Source organism: Vulpes vulpes, chromosome 9 (genome assembly GCF_048418805.1).
Source record: "Vulpes vulpes isolate BD-2025 chromosome 9, VulVul3, whole genome shotgun sequence".
Lineage (NCBI taxonomy): Eukaryota > Metazoa > Chordata > Mammalia > Carnivora > Canidae > Vulpes > Vulpes vulpes.
The window spans coordinates 93,492,242-93,509,425 of record NC_132788.1 but is presented as its reverse complement, the minus strand read 5'-3'; the positions used below and the strand labels follow the sequence as shown (position 1 = coordinate 93,509,425).

Below are 17,184 nucleotides of genomic sequence, written 5' to 3'. Positions count from 1 at the left end.
AAAAGGTGCTCAACATTACTTATCACCAAGGAAATGCAAATCAAAACTATAATGAGATACCACCTCATACCTGTCAGAATGGCTAAAATCAACAACATAAGAAACAACAGGTGTTGGCAAGGATGTGGAGAAAGGGGAAACCTTTTGCACTGTTAGTGGGAATGCAAACTGGTACAACACTCTGGAAAACACTATGGAGGTTTCTCAAAAAGCTAAAAATAGAATGACCCTATCATCCAGCAATCACACTACTAGGTATTTACCCAAAGAATACAAGAGTACTAATACAAAAGGAGATGTACACTCTAATATTTATAACAGTATTATCTACAATAGCCAAATCATGGAAATAGCCCAAGTGTCCATCGACTGATGGATAAAGAAATGTGTGAGTGTGTGAGCACAGGTGCATGTATAAAATGGAATATTACTCAGCCATAAAAAGAATGAAATCTTAACAGTTGCAATGACATGCATGGAGCTAGAAGAGTATAATGCTAAGCAAAATAAGTCAGTCAGAGAAAGACAAATACCACACGATTTCACTCATATGTGGAATTTAAGAAACAAAACAAACGAACAAAGTGGGGAAAAAGGGAGAGAGAGGCAAACCAACAAACAGACTCTTAATTATAGAGAACATAGTGATGATTACTGAAGGGGAGGTGGGGGGGATGGGCTAAATAGGTGACAAGGATTAAGGAGTACACTTGCTGTGATGAGCACGGCATAGTGTATGGAAGCACTGAAGGAAAAAAAGTAGTTTTTAGAAGTCATACATATGAACATGGAAAAATATTAATGGCATAAATGAGACAAATATGTACATGTAGTCTCAGAAATCAAAATGAAACAGAATGAAGGAATTACAGATAATTTTTATAATGTTCTATATATAATGCTAAATCACCTTTTTATTTAAAAAGGTCAGTTTATTTTTATTTAAAATAATCCCATCTTAGAACAGCATTTTAGCAATAGGCTATGAAAGAGAATACATACCTGATACTCGCCGATCAAATCTGCTAGGAATTGGAACTGCAAAACAAAGAAGGAACATTTAGTTTGTCATCATGTCACATGACCTAATTTTTAACAATAGAACTAAAAGCACCTTATTACCAAATGTTAGGTCAATTCATACTCTTCTGTAATCAACCACAGGTTGAACCACTGTTGAACATGATCACAAAAGGCAATAAAGGAAGAACTTACGTCTTTGAAAACAAGCTCTTTATAACTTCAATGTACTCAAGGTGGCAATTCCATTTCTGTTTACATCCATGTTCCATCTAACTTGTGTCATATCAAATGAATAAGAACTCTAAATTTATTGGTACTGTTATGATATTAAATAATCTTCTTCTTTAATATTCTTAAAAAATAATCCCAAGATCTGCTGGACAACATCTAAATTTCATTTTAAAATAACTGAATGGGCAGCCCGGGTGGCTCAGTAGTTTAGCGCCGCCTTCAGCCCAGGGTGTGATCCTGGAGAGCTGGGATCAAGTCCCATGTCAGGGTCCCTACATGGAACCTGCTTCTCCCTCTGCCTGTGTCTCTGCCTCTCTCTCTCTCTGTCTCTCATGAATAAATAAAATCTTAAAAAAAAAAAACTAAGTATTACACTAAAATGAAAAAGAAATTAACCATTAAGTTATATTCTTCCTCAATATGCCCACAGTTATTGATATCTGATATTAATCAGAAAAATGTACCACTTGTTTTAGGTTAAAAAAACCACATAAGTTTTATCTTTGCTAATCTCTTCTACTTTTCACCTGTCATTTGTTATGTTTAATGTTACCTAAATTCTCACTACAACTATGTCATTTGAATACAATGTTTTTTTAAAAGATATTATTTATTTATTTTTTATTTTACTTATTTTTTAAGTAAACTCCACCCAATGTGGGTTTCAAGCTCATGACCCCAAGATCAAGAGTCACATGCTCCACTGACTGAACCAACGAGACACTCCAAGGTTGTTTTTGTTAACCTTCAGAGCTTGATTTGATTTTTTTTATTTAAAAACATAATGTAAAACATGCCTTCTCACCTTCTATAAAAAGAAACTTGATTAGTGAAAAACAAATTGAAGATGGCCCAGAGAGCCAAATTCAACTAATGTGAGGCCTCTGAAACAAAAATAGACCCAGGAAGGAGACAAATGCTCATTCACCATAAGAGGACTAGAATTATCTTTTTGGATAGTATGGGGTAAAATGTTAGGAACAAATAGGCAAGAATACAAAAGAAAAACCCCAGCCATTATTGATAGGAAGTACCTACAACAGTCCCTCTTACTACTTCCTCAATAAAACTGTGGATCTGTCAAAATTAATCTACCCACCAGCAAACAAAGATGATAAATTCAGTTCAACAGATATAGATAGGGTACCTAGTGCATGGTATGCACTGTAGTAGACAATTTGTTATACACCAGTAAATAAAACAAAGACTCCTAGTTTCATGAAGTTTGCATTCTAGCTTGAGGGGTGTGCGGAGGGTTTCCTCTGATCACTTAAAACACATGTTCCTGTCACTCAGGCAGACAGATGAAATGTGTACCAAATTAAACCCACAACAGAGGCCTCATGGGATTTCCATAATTAAAATCCCACTAAACATTAGTATACAACCTAAAATTATAAAACATACAATGAAACAATTTAGCATGGGTACAATCAGAGGATATTTCTAAGGGTTAGATACCAAGATTATAGAACTATTATAAAATGAGAACAGAATTTTTTTTAAAGATTTTATTTATTTATTCATAAGAGACACAGAGAGAGGCAGAGACATAGGCAGAGGGAGAAGCAGGCTCCCCACGGAGAGCCCAATGTGGGACTCTATACCAGGACTCTGGGATCACGCCCTGAGCCAAAGGCAGACACTCAACTGCTGAGCCACCCAGGCATCAGAAGAATAGAATGCTTAAAACAAAGACATAAAAAACAGAAATCTAAAGTATAAATAAAGGAATAAGATACAACCAAAGCAAAATAAAACAGGGAAACTTGAAAAAAATTTGGAACTTCTAGGAAAAGAGTAACACATTGAAATTTTAAAAACTATGATGCAAAGCACCCTGTCTGGGTACATAAAATCTAAAAGTGCTTGAAAAATCACTATAAAACATCACTACCAACAATTTACTACAATAATAATGATTTAAATGTATAGACGCAAATCAAAAGGAAAATGAGAAAATAGCTTGAGATGAATGAAAACAAAAACACAATATGCCAAAACTTATGGGATGTACTGAAAGTAGTGCTAAGAGGGACATTTACAGCTTACAAATGCCTATGTTTAAAATGAAGTAAAGCCTCAAATTAATAAGTTAATTACACACCTTAAGGAAGTAGGGGAAAAAGGGCAAACTAAATCCTGAAGCAGCAAAAATAAAGAAATTCAGAGGGGAGAGAAAGTACAAAATAGAGCACTGAAAAAAAAGATCAGTGAAACTAAAAGTTGATTCTTTGAAAAGATCAACAAAATCAGTAAACTGTTACCTAGACTAAAAAAAAAGATCAGTGAAACTAAAAGTTGATTCTTTGGAAAGATCAACAAAATCAGTAAACTGTTACCTAGACTAAGAAAAAAAGACTAAAAAAAAAGACTAAAAAAAAAATTCTTTTTTTTTTTTTTAAAGATTTTATTTATTTATTCATGAGAGACACAGAGAGAGAGAGAGAGAGGCAGAGAGAGAAGCAGGCTCCATGCAGGGAGCCCGATGCGGGACTCGATCCTGGGTCTCCTGGACCAGGCCATGGGCCAAAAGCAGCACTAAACCGCTGAGCCACCCAGGCTGCCCAGAAAAAAGAAAATTCAAATTACTAAAATTAAAGTAGGCACATTACAATGGAATACACAGAAATAAAACAGATTATAAGAGAATATTATGAAAAACAGTATTCCAACAAATTGGATAACCTAGATGAAACATGAAAATATTCATTATGAATATAGACACAAAAATCCTCCAAAAAATACTAGTACACAAAACCTAGCAATATACTTATTGTAAAGATTTTATTTTTTAAAAAGATTTTATTTATTTATTTATGACAGAGAGAGACAGAGAGAGAGAGAGGGAGAGACATAGGCAGAGGGGAGAAGCAGGCTCCATGCAAGAGCCCAACGCAGGACTTGATCCTGGGACTCCGGGATCATGCTCTGAGTGGAAGGCAGATGCTCAACTGCTCAGCCACCCAGGCATCCCTAAAGATTTTATTTTTACTTATTTGAGAGAGAGCAAGAGCATGAGCATGATGCAGGGAAGGGCAGAGGGAGAGGGATAAGCAGACTCCCACTGAGCAGGGAGCCCGATGCAGAACTCAATCCCAGGACCCTGAGATTATGACCTAAGCTGAAGGCAGATGCTTAAATGACTGAACCACCCAGATGCCCCCAAACCCGGCAACATATTAAAGTGATTATACACCATGACCAAGTGGGATTTATCCCAGGAATCCCAGGGTGGTTCAAAATAAGAGTATCAAGCAATATACACCACATTAATAGAACAAAGTTGGGGGGGACTACATCATCATCTCACTGATGCACAAAAAGCATTTGACAACACATTCTTTCATGATAAAATGGGAATTATAAGGGAATTTTGTCAGCATGAAAAAGGCACATATGAAAAACCCACAGCTAACACCAACTCAATGGTAAAAGATTGTAAGCTTTCTCCTTAAGATCAGAAACAAGGCAAAATGTCTGTTTTGCCGCTTCTACTGAATATATTACTGAAAGTTTTGGCAGAACAATTAGGAAAGAAAAAAATAAATAAAAGTAATCCAGGGTGCCTGGGTGGCTCAGTTGGTTAAATGTCTCCCTTCAGTTCAGGTCAACTCAGGGTCCTGGAATAGGGGCCTTTATGGGTCTCTCTGCTCAGTCTGCTTCTCCTTCTCCCTCTGCCCCTCTCCCCAGCTTATGCTCTCTCCTGCTCTCTCTCTCTCTCAAACAAATAAATAAAATCTTAAAAAAAAAAAAGATTAAAAAACAAGAATATATAATAAAGGTTGGTAAGGATATGAAGGAATGGAATCCTTTTGCACTGTTGGTCAAAATATAAAATCATGCAGCTGCTGTGTAAAATAGTATGGCAGCTCCTCAAAAGATTAAAAATGAATTATCAAAAAAAATAAAAAATAAAAAATAAATAAAAATGAATTATCATATCCAGCAATTCCACTTCTGGGTATATGTCCCAAAAGAACTGAAAGCAGGATCTCAAAGAGATATTACAGTATACCCACATATATAGCCAAAAGGTAGAAGAACCCAAGTACCCACTAATAAAAAAAACATGGTATACATACAGTGGGATATTATTCAGTTTTTAAAATGAAGGAAATTGTGAAACTTGTTACAAGTTTAGATGAATGAATTGAAAACATTATGCTAAATGAGGTCAGCTACATAAGTGATTCCACTTATATTAGGTACCTAGAATAGTCAAATTCATAGAAATAGAGAGCAAAACAGTGGTTGCTAGGGGTTGGGGGAAGGGAGGAGGAGATATTGTTTAATGGGTACAGAGTTTCAGTTTTGCAATATGCAAAGATGTCCAGAGATAGGCAGTGGTGATTGTTATGAATGTACTCAATGGCAATAAACTACAACTTTAAAATGGTAAATTTTATGTTATGTGTATCTATCTACAATTAAGAAAAATTAAATATATGTAAAGCAGAAATTGACACTACAATGTGTGTGTGCATGTGCATGTGTATATAAACAGGAAGAGAGAGAGAAAAGAAGTGAAGCATGGCAAAATATTAACAACTGGAGTTTACTGGTTCTTCCAACTTTTCAACAGAGTTGACATTTTTCTAATGAATTTATTTATTTATTTATTTATTTATTTATTTATTTGAGAGAGAAAGAGAGAGAGAGAGACAAAGAGAAAGCACACTTGTGCGTGAGCAGGGAGAGGGACAGAGGGGGAATGGGAGCCTGACATGCAGCCCTATCTCAGGACCCTGAGATCATGACCTGAACCAAAATCAAGATTTGGAGGCTTAACTAACTGAGCCACTCAGGCACCCCTATTTATTTACTTTTTCAGTAGGCTCCATACCCAGCACAGGGCGGGGTGGGGTGGGGCCTGAACTTACAACCCTGAGATCAAGACCTGAGCTGAGATGAGATAAAGAACTGGACAATCAAAGGCGCTTCTCTAGTGAATATTTTAAAAATCAATCTAAATGTAGGGCCTCAAGTTAAACATGATAAACTTTCATTTTTAAAAAAGATTTTACTTATTTGAGAGAGAGCACACAAGCAGGGGGAGGGGCAGAGCGAGAGGGAGAGATACAAGCAGACTCTCTGCTGAGCAAGGAGCCCCACAAAGGGCTGAATCATAGGATCCTGAGATCGTGACCTGAGCTGGAGTTAGATGCTTAACCAACTGAGACACCCAGGTGCCCCAAACTTTCATTTTTTGTTAATTTCATTTTTAGGGCACCTGGGTGGCTCAGCCGGTTAAGCGTCTGCCTTAGGCTCAGGTCATGATCCCAGGGTCCTGGGATGGAGCCCCACATTGGGCTCCCTGCTCAGCAGAGGATCTGCTTCTCCCTTGTCTTCTGCCCCTCCTCCATGTTTGTGTTCTCCCTCTTTCTCTCAAATAAATAAATAAAATCTTTAAAAAAACAAATTTCAGGACGCCTGGGTGGCTCAGGGGTTGAGCATCTGCCTTTGGCCCAGGGCATGATCCTGAAGTCCTGGGATCGAGTCCCACGTCGGGCTCCCTGCATGGAGTCTGCTTCTCCCTCTGCCTCTCTGTGTTTCTCATTAATAAATAAATAAAAATCTTTAAAAAATAAAATAAAACAAACAAATTTCATTTTTATTGTTGTCAAATCATATTTTTATATAACCAATTCAAAGTAAACTACATGCATCCATAGTCTTTTTTCCCCAATTTTTTAATTTCTGTGATTTCATTAAAGTATATGTATATTTACATGCTCAATTCACATAAAACTTATGTTGTATAGTTTATTTGTACATGTATTTTTTTAGCTCTTAAAATTTTTTAAAGATTTTATTTGTTTATTTGATAGAGATAGAGCGGGGGGCGGTGGGGGACAGGCAGAGTGAGAGGGAAAGAGTCTTAAGCAGACTCCACACTGAGCCTGACATGGGGCTTGATCCCAGGACCCTGAAAACATGACCTGAATTGAAATCAAGAGTCAGCGGCACCTGGGTTAGTCAGTGACTCAGGTCACGATCCCATGATCCTCAGGGTCCTGGGTTCAAGTCCCACATCAGGCTCCCCACAAGGACCCTGCTTCTCCCTCTGCCTATGTCTTTGCCTCTCTGTTTCTCTCATAAATCAGTCAATCAATCAATCAATCAATCAATCAATCAATCAAGAGTTGGAGGCTTAAATGACTGCACCACTCAGGCACCCCTATATGTGTATTTTTAAAATTTGTTTAGGTTGGGGGCCTGGGTGGTGTAGTTGGTTAAACATCTGACTCTTGATTTCAGCTCAAGTCATGATCCTGGGGTCGAGCCCTGTGTTGGCTCCCTGCTCAGCCGGGAGTCTGCTTGTCTCCCTCTCCCTCCACCCTTCCCCCTGCTCTCTTTCTCTCTTAAATAAGCAAATATTTAAATTAGTTTTTTTAAAAAAGGAATTCCAGGGGCACCTGGGTGGCTCAGTGGGTTGAGTGTCTGCCTTTAGCTCAGGTCATGATCTCAGGGTCCTGAGATTAAGCCCCACGTTGGGCTACCTGCTCAGCAGGAAGTCTGTTTCTCCCTCTCCCCCTCTGCTTGTGCTCTCTCTCTCTCAAATAAATAAATAAAATCTTAAAAAAAGTATTCAATTCAATCAATGGCTTTTAGTATATTCACAGAATTATGCCTCTATCACTACAATCAATTTTAGAGTATTTTCACCACTTGAAATAGAAATCTCAAACCCATCAGCATTCACTCCCCATTTTCCCTAATGCCTTTAGCCCTAGACAACCTCTAATTTATTTTCTGTCTCCATAGATTTGCCTATTCTGGACATTTCAAATAAACAGAATGCAATATGTAGCATGTATCAGTACTTCATTTTTTTGTTGACAAAAAAATATTCCATTGCATGGATATACACAGTTTGTTTATTCATTCATCAGGTGACAGACATTTGGTTTTCTTTTCACTTTGGGGCTATTAGGAATAATAGCTGCTATGAATGTTTTATGTGGATATTTGTTTTCATTTTTCTTAGGTATATATGTAACAGTAGAACTGCTGGGTCATATGGTAACTCTATGTTTAACCTTTTGAGAAACTGCCAGACTGCTTTCCAAAGCTGCTGCACCATTTTACATTCCCATCAGTAGTTCATGAGGGTTCCAATTTTTCCACACCCTAACCAACACTTGTTATTATATCTTCTTTTTAAGATTTTATTTATTTTTGAAAGAGAGAGAGCGTGCGCACGAGCAGGGAGAGGACAAGCAGACTCTGTGCTGAGCCAGGGCCCAACATGAGGCTTGATCCCACAAACCTCAGATCATGACCTGAGCTGAAACCCAGAGCTGGACACTTAACTGACTAAGCCACGGAGGCACCTGATTAGACTAACAAGGGGGAGCTTATCACAACCTTTATTTGATTCCTTTTTTTTTTTTTTAAGATTTTATTTATTTATTCATGAGAGACACAGAGAGATGCAGAGAGAGAGGCAGAGACACAGGCAGAGGGAGAAGCAGGCTCCATGCAGGGAGCCTGATGTGGGACTTGATCTAGGCCTCCAGGATCACGCCCTAGGCTGAAGGCAGCGCTAAACCGCTGAGTCACCCGGGCTGCCCACGGCTTTGATTTGATTCCTTTTTTTTTTTTTTTTTAAGATTTTATTTATTTATTCATAGGCACAGAGAGAGAGGGGCAGAGACACAGGCAGAGGGAGAAGCAGGCTCCATGCAGGGAGCCCGACGTGGGACTTGATCCTGGGTCTCCAGAATCACACCCCAGGCTGCAGGCGGCGCCAAACTGCTGCGCCACCGGGGCTGCCCTTTGATTTGATTCCTAATGACTAATGTAAATTGTTTTATTACTACCAAAAATCCTTATTTTTCAAGAGCTATCACTATCATCTTTAAAAAATCATCTCTGCCTGAGTCCTGATATTGAAAACAATTCTCAAGTCCACAATCAGTAAAAACCAGTCTGGACTTCACAATCATTGTTCTCTTGCTGGTCTTAGATCTTTTGAAAAAACAATCATCTGTTGGGGATCCCTGGGTGGCTCAGCGGTTTAGCACCTGCCTTTGGCCCAGAGCGTGATCCTGGGGTCCCAGGATCAAGGGCTCCCTGCATGGAGCCTGCTTCTCCCTCTGCCTGTGTCTCTGCCTCTCTCTCTCTCTCTCTCTCTGTGTGACTATCATAAATAAATAAAAATTAAAAAAAAAAGATAATCTGTTAACAAGTAGAAAGTGTCTTTAATCATATAGAATAAAAAATAAATAAAAATAAAAATAAAAAAAATCATATAGAATAACTTACAATTTTTGTTTATCTATCAGTGAAGACATCTGCATAGGCATAATCATTACCACCTGTTAGGTAAAGACTTTTCCTGGACATTTGCCTTGAAAAATGTATCACATACCCAGTAGGATGAGAAGATGTAACAAAACCCACCGCCTAACCAGTAAACATAACTCACCATAATAAAAAACAGTAGTTGTTCAATTGTTAATCAGTTCTGCTAACATTTCTTTCCATTCCTCAATCACTAGTATTAATGTACATGCTATTTAAAACTCCAGAGCAAAACTGCAAAGACAGCCTTTAAGACATATCTGTAAACCTGAAGCCCAACAGAATCAGATCTGATTCTACATTACCAATCTTTGTATGATAGTGATCTATGTCTGCATTATATCTCCCACTCTCACACCGTACCAAAATACTTGTAATTAAGATAAACAGTTTAGGAAACAGCCTTGGAAATTTAAAAAAATCTAATGAAGGTCTAATTAGATAAAAGGTTCTTTGTCATATAATATTGATCAGTTGAAGATTATGTGAAAGCAGAAAAAGCACCATATAGTTCTTTCATTAATCTTCTTCAATTTCTTCTGCCTAATTAAATAGTCCTTTTTAAGTGGAATTTCTATATAATATCAACAAATATCCTTCCTCAACACTAAAAATCCACTTGGGTTGATACTAAACCTAATTGCCGACTAAATAAAAAAAATGAAATGAGGGAAAAGGACATCCAAAATTTTGGCCTGGATATCACCAATATGGAGAATAAAAAAATTCTGAGACTAGTGGCACCAAAAATTGAGTCAGATAAGGCTGTAGATGTGCTCTTTTTACAGACATTATCTATTTAACCTTTTTTTTTTTTTTTGAGAAATTGTATCAACAAGGAGAAGTTTCATTTCTTTTTCATTTAAAAGAAAATATTTACATGGGATCAGCTTTTCAAAAAGTATTGGTTTATAACTTTTTTTTTTTTAACTTTTGTGCTTGATTTCATCTTACTTCTAGGGAGTGAAACTGTAACATATTTAATGATCTAAACTACTAAAAGAAGCCAACCCCAAAGGCAGCATAGTCTAAAACAGGAAAAGTTGGGTTATCTTTATTTTCTTCATTGTGTGGCCTATGAAAACTGTACATTCTTCAGAAATTTCTAAATCAAAACAACACATCCAATTCAGATAAATTCTTTAATCTGAAATTGATTTGCCTTTCCCATCTAGTGGGGTGAGGAGAGGTCTAAAAAGTATCAATGCTGACCACCTATAGAAATTAGATAACATGAGCAGCCTGGGTGGCTCAGCGGTTTAATGCCACCTTCAGCCCAGGGCGTGATCCTGCAGACTTGGGATCGAGTCTCACAATGGGCTTCCTGCATGGAGCCTGCTTCTCCCTCTGCCTGTGTTTGTATCTCTGCCTCTTTCTCTCTCTCTCTCATGAACAAATAAAATCTTTTAAAAAAATTAGGTAACATGAAAAAGATGGTAACTTTTTTTCATAATGAGACTTTAACTTCATAAAAGATACAAAATAAACATATGTTTCTAAGTTCTAAGGTTAGCAAATACAGAAATAAATCATCTTAATGACCCAGACAGTTTGGTACAGAATGTAGATCCATACAAAGGTAATAAAGCTTTTTCCTGAGTGGAACTTAAAATTGATGCAGGTGGGCCACATTATTCACTCACCAAGAGGCTGGCAGGTCACCATCATCACCCTCTGCCCCTTCCTCATTCTATCTGACCTCCTATACACCTGACATAGTTGACTAGCCCCTTTCCAGTGGCTTGGCCAAAACGTTGTTCATTTCTCCTCTTACCTTTCTGGTTTCACTGGTACTCTCACTGCAGCCCTTCTTGTTGAAAAGCCCCAGGCTTCCTTCTTGGGCCATCTTCTCTGCACAACTTTTATAGCAATCTCAATTTCCCACTACTACTATTACTACTACTACTACTACTACTGCTGCTGCTGCTACTACTACTACAACACACATCTCAGATCCATTTCTATACTCCTACATTGTTCCTAAGTTCCAAACTTCTATTTCTTTATTGCCTCTGGAGGTTTGTACTTGAATGGCCGAAGCCAAATCTGGTCTCCCCGTCATCATCACCATTGAAACCTATCTGTACTTCCTCCCTCTACACCCTTCCTCCATCCCCACACACATGCAACTGGGCACCAAGACTTAATTGAATCTGCTCTTGAAATTCATGTCCACTCTCAATGCTTCCCCTGGCCTCAACTTAAAAAAAATACCACCAGGAGTACCTATGTGGCTCAGTCAGTAAGTGACTGCCTTCTGCTCTGGTCGTGATCTCGGGGTCCTGAGATGGAATCCCAACATCAGGCTCCCTGCTCAGCGGGGAGTCTGCTTCTCCCAAGGCCCCTCCCCCCAACTCGTGTTCTTTCTCTCTCTCTCTCAAATACATACATAAATAAATAAATTTATTATTTATTTATTATTTTTTTAAATAAAATTTTTTAAAAAAATTTGAAAGTGGGATGCTTGGATGGCTCAGGTGTCCATCCCAGGATCCAGGATTGAGTCCTGCATTGGGGTCTTTGCTGGGGGTGGGGTGGGTTGGGGGGAACGACTGCTTCTCCCTCTGCCTGTGTCTCTGCCTCTTTCGCTCTGTGTCTCTCATGAATAAAATCTTTATTTTTTTAAAAAAGATTTTATTTATTCATTCATGAGAGACATAGAGAGAGAGGCAGAGGGAAAAGAAGCAGACTCCATGCAGGGAAGCTGATGTGGGACTCAAGCCAGGGACTCCAGGATCACACCCTGAGCCAATGGCAGACTCAACCATTGAGCCACACAGGTGTCCCAATTTCAATACTCAGTCATAAATTACAACCTGAAGGCTAAAAAAGCACTGTTCCAGAATGCATGGCAACCTTTCTCACATCAACAAAGAAGCAGTAAATACTTCATTGCCTCTGTTATTGTTAATGAGCCTTCTCAAGATGTCCTTTCCTTCTGTCTTGTCAGATTAAAGATGGCAAGAACACTCTAATGTTGAAATATTATATAGTAGTTTTTGAGGTAATTAATTCAAGATTTTACCTATTTTGTGCTAGATACTGTATCAGGAGATAGATAAATAAAAACAAATTCCTTAATCAATATAATTTATATTCTAGTGGGAGAAACAAACAAGAAATAGACATGTGGCATCAGGAATAAGTGAGAGAAAGAAAAGCAAAGCAAAGGAAGGAAGTAGAATAAAGGAAACGTATCAGAGATTGCTCTGAGCTCACTAAATTATATTTTCCTTTCCTACTGGACAACACAGCTAGACTGTTGTATAGCCTCTCTGATAGTTAGGGACAATATTGAACCATTCTGACTAATGGAACACTGGTGATTGATGTTGCCAACTCCAGCTTGACCCCTCAAAATCCTTCAATGGGATCCTCTATGTTCTCTTCCCTCCTCATTCAACCAGTTGCAGAGTCAGCAGAAGACTGAGTCTCCAGAGAAGCCCTTTTCTTTTTTTTCTTTAGAGAAGCCCTTTTCAACCAGAGTTTCCTGAGAGAATTAAGCCCTTAATAAACAAAGATACGAATGACTAATTCCTCAGTTGTCCCAAGGATGGCATATAATTAGTACCACTCCAGAATCACAGAGAAATTAACTTGTTGCATGCAATAGATGTCTTAAAGCATTAGGGCTTAATTATTTCCCAACTTTCAGTTGAAAGGGCTACTCTAGGGGAGTAAGGAGCCTGGATCTCTGAATGTGTGGGGAGCAGAGGCCCAGTTCTCTGGAAGCATATTAAACTGTGACCTGAGCAAGAAAAAACAAAATAAAACAAAACTCTGTGCTTAACAAGATAAATAATGATAATACTAGATTGGGGCACCTGGGTGGCTCAGTCTGTTAAGCGTCTGCCTTTGGCTCAGGTCATGATCTCAGGGTCCTGGGATCAAGCCCTGCATTGGGCTCCCTGCTCAGTGGGGAGTATGCCTCTCTCTCTCCATTTGCCTCTCCCCTAGATCATGTTCTTTCCTGCACTCTCTCTCAAATAAATAAACAAACAAACAAATAAATAGAATCTTTTAAAAAAATGATAGTACTGAATTATAACTTATAGAAGAATGAATACAAACTGATATGTATTAATAATATAATAAAGACATACATAAGACAGGAAATTTTTTTCTTACAGTAAAATCCTGACCAGTAAATGAGAAAGGAGTGATGCAAAATTTTTTAAATTACCATTTGGCAAGCATCATAGTAAATAACTGTTTAAGGCAAGAATCATCAATAGATACAAAAACTAAAAAGTACAAGGAGAAACAGTATCTTTACAGACTCAAAGTATCTCCTGAAAAGATACCAACTAATTAGAAAATAATCGTAACTTCACCATAGAGTAAACTAGCCAGACACATTCTTAATCAAGTGATTAAAGCTGACACTACCAGTAATAGGACAAAAAAGATACCTTGTGTCTTCTGATGTAATGCACTGAAAAAGACATGGCACTTACTAAAAATTTATAACCTGGATTTAATCAAGAAGAAATGAGACAAACTCAAGTCAAAGGATATTTTATAAAATACATGATCAGCACTCTTCAGAAGTGTCGAAGTCATGAAGGATTTATATTGTTCATTTCAAAGGAGATTAAGGAGACCTGATAACTAATGCAACATTTGATCCTGGATAAGACTCTGAGTCAGAAAAAAGTTCTTACATTATAAAGAACACTACTAGGACAGCTGATAAAAACTGAACATCTGTAGATTAGATACTAGGTACTAGTATTTTTTTTATTAGGTACTAGTATTTTTTTTTTTTTTTAGGTACTAGTATTATATCAAAGTTATTTCCTATATTTTGATGATTATATTGTGGTTATGTAAGAGAATATCATCTCTCCCTTTTTATTTATTTACTTATTTTTTAAAGATTTTATTTATTTACTCATGAGAGACAGAGAGAGAGAGAGAGAGACAGAGACAGAGATACAGACAGAGGGAGAAGCAGGCTCCATGCAGGGAGCCCAACGTGGGACTCGATCCCAGGTCTCCAGGATCATGCCCTGGACTGAAGGCGGCGCTAAACTGCTGAGCTACCTGGGCTGCCCCCATCTCTCCGTTTTTAAAAGAAACACACTTAAATATTTTGAAATATAGGGGCATCGGGGCACCTGGGTGGCTCAGTCGGTTAAGTGTCTACTCGGTTTTGGCTCAGGTCGTGATCTTAGGGTGGTGAGATCGAGCCCCACGTCAGACCTTCCCTCTGCCCCTCCCGTTCATGCCCTTTCCCTCTGTATCTCTCTAAAATAAATAAATAAATCTTAAGGAAAAAAAAAAAAGGGAAATAAAAGGGCATCATGCCTGCAATAACTGTCTTTTAAATGTTTATATCAATCATATATTATTTTATATGAACTTTTATTTCAATATTGCTTTAAAATATCTATCTTGATTCCTGAGTTTTTTGGTACCCAAATTTTGTGCCCAAGGCAAATGCCTCATTCTCCTCATGCGAGTTCCAGCCCTACTATTAGAATTCAGGGGGGAAAAAACCCATGTGTGCATAACACAGAAAAAGAATATGACAAAGCAAATGTGGCAAAATGTTAACATTTGAGAATGTGGATATGAGAATTCTCTGTTCTATCTGCAACTTTTCTAGAAGTCTGAAATTATTTCAAAAGAAGTTAAAAAATGAGTTCTGAATGAAAACATGGATATCTGGAAAATTAAAAAATATGTTTATTTCCAAGAAAATGGTTAAGCAGATCCATGACTGATTACAAAGCCTTCAAAAATCATGTTTGGGATCCCTGGGTGGCGCAGCGGTTTGGCGCCTGCCTTTGGCCCAGGGCGCGATCCTGGAGGCCCGGGATCGAGTCCCACGTCGGGCTCCCGGTGCATGGAGCCTGCTTCTCCCTCTGCCTGTGTCTCTGCCTCTCTCTCTATCTCTCTGTGACTATCATGAATGAATAAAAAAAAAAAATTAAAAAAAAAAATCATGTTTTTGGGAGGGGCACCTGGCTGGCTCAGTCAGTGGAGCATGTGACTCTTGATCTCCAGGTTGTGAGTTCAAGCTGGCACTGGATGTAGAAATTACTTAGAAATGAAATCTTTAAAAAAAATTATAGACCCACAACTGTATGGTTAACTAATCTTTGACAAGGCAGGAAAGAATATCCAATGGAAAAAAGACAGTCTTCAACAAATGGTATTGGGAAAACTGGACAGCTACATGCAGAAGAATGAAACTGGGAAACTTTCTTATACCATACATAAAAATAAATTCAAAATGGATGAAAGACCTAAATATGAAACAGGATATCATCAAAATCCTAAAGGAGAATACAGACCTCTTTGACCTCAGCCACAGCAACTTCTTATTAGATATGTCACCAGAGGCAAGGGAAACAAAAGCAAAAATGAATTATTGGGACTTCATCAAGATAAAAAGCTTCTGCACAGAGAAGGAAACAGTTGACAAAACTAAAAGGCAACCTATGGAATGAGAAAATATATCTGCAAACAACATGTCTGAATATACTAATATAAAGGTTAGTATCCAAAATCTACAAATAACAAACTTAACACCCAAAAAATAAATAATTCAGTTAAGAAATGGGCAGGAAACATGAATAGACACTTTTCCAAAGAAGACATCCCTATGGCTAACAGACACACAAAAAGACGTTCAACATCACCCATCATCAGGGAAACGCAAATCAGAATCACAATGAGATACTACCTCACACCTGTCAGAATGGCTAAAATTAACAATACAAGAAGCAGCAGGTGTTGGTGAGGGAGCAGAGAAAGAGGAACCCTCTTGCACTGTTAGTGGGAATGCAAACTGGTGCAGCCACTCTGGAGAAGTTTTGAGGTTCCTCAAAAAGTTAAAAATAGAACTACCCTAGGGCACCTGGGTGGGTCAGTCAGTAAAGCATCTGCTTTCAGCTCAGGTCATGATCCTGAGGTCCTGGAATTGAGCCCCGTGTTGGGCTCCCCCCTAAGCAGGGAGCCTGCTTCTCCCTCTGCCTCTGCCCTTTTCCCCTAGCCCAGCTTGTGTTCTCTCAAATAAAGTTAAAAACAACAACAACAACCACAACAACTACCCTACAACCCAAGAATTGTACTAGGTATTTACCTAAAGGATACAAAAATATAGATTCAAAGGGGTGTGTGGAACCAGATGTTTATAGCAGCATTATCAACAATAGCAAACTATGGAGGGAGCCGAAATGTCCATCCACTGATGAATGGATAAGATGTAGTACAGAGGTGCCTGGGGGGCTCAGTTGGGCATTTGCCTTTGGCTTAGATGATCTCAGGGTTCTGGGATCGAGCTCCGCATTGGGCTCCCTGCTTAGAGGGGAGCCTTGCTTCTTTCTCTCCACCCTCCACCCCAGCTCATGCTCGCTCTCAAATAAATAAAATCTTTTTTAAAAATGTGGTATATATACACAATGGAATATTATCAGCCATCAAAAATAATGAAATCTTGCCACTTGCAACAACCTGGATGGAGCTAGAGTGTATTATGCTAAGTTATATAAATCAGAAAAAGACAAGTGATCTCACTCATGTGGAATTTAAGAAAGAAAAGAGATGAACATATGGGAAGAGGGGGGAAAAAAGGAGAGAAGGAAACAAGCCATAAATAATTTTTTAAAG

At 38.2% G+C, this 17,184-nt stretch overlaps 1 protein-coding gene across 1 annotated transcript in view; it reads right to left on the bottom strand.

The window, feature by feature from the left end:
• The window catches only part of PRKAR2A (protein kinase cAMP-dependent type II regulatory subunit alpha), a 106,789-nt gene that overhangs the window by 51,452 nt on the left and 38,153 nt on the right, over nt 1-17,184 (bottom strand). Inside the window, exon 2 of the mRNA XM_025988607.2 lies at nt 1,003-1,038. Within this exon, the coding sequence (XP_025844392.1) occupies nt 1,003-1,038 (36 nt within the window). The remainder of the gene's footprint in view (nt 1-1,002; nt 1,039-17,184) is intronic.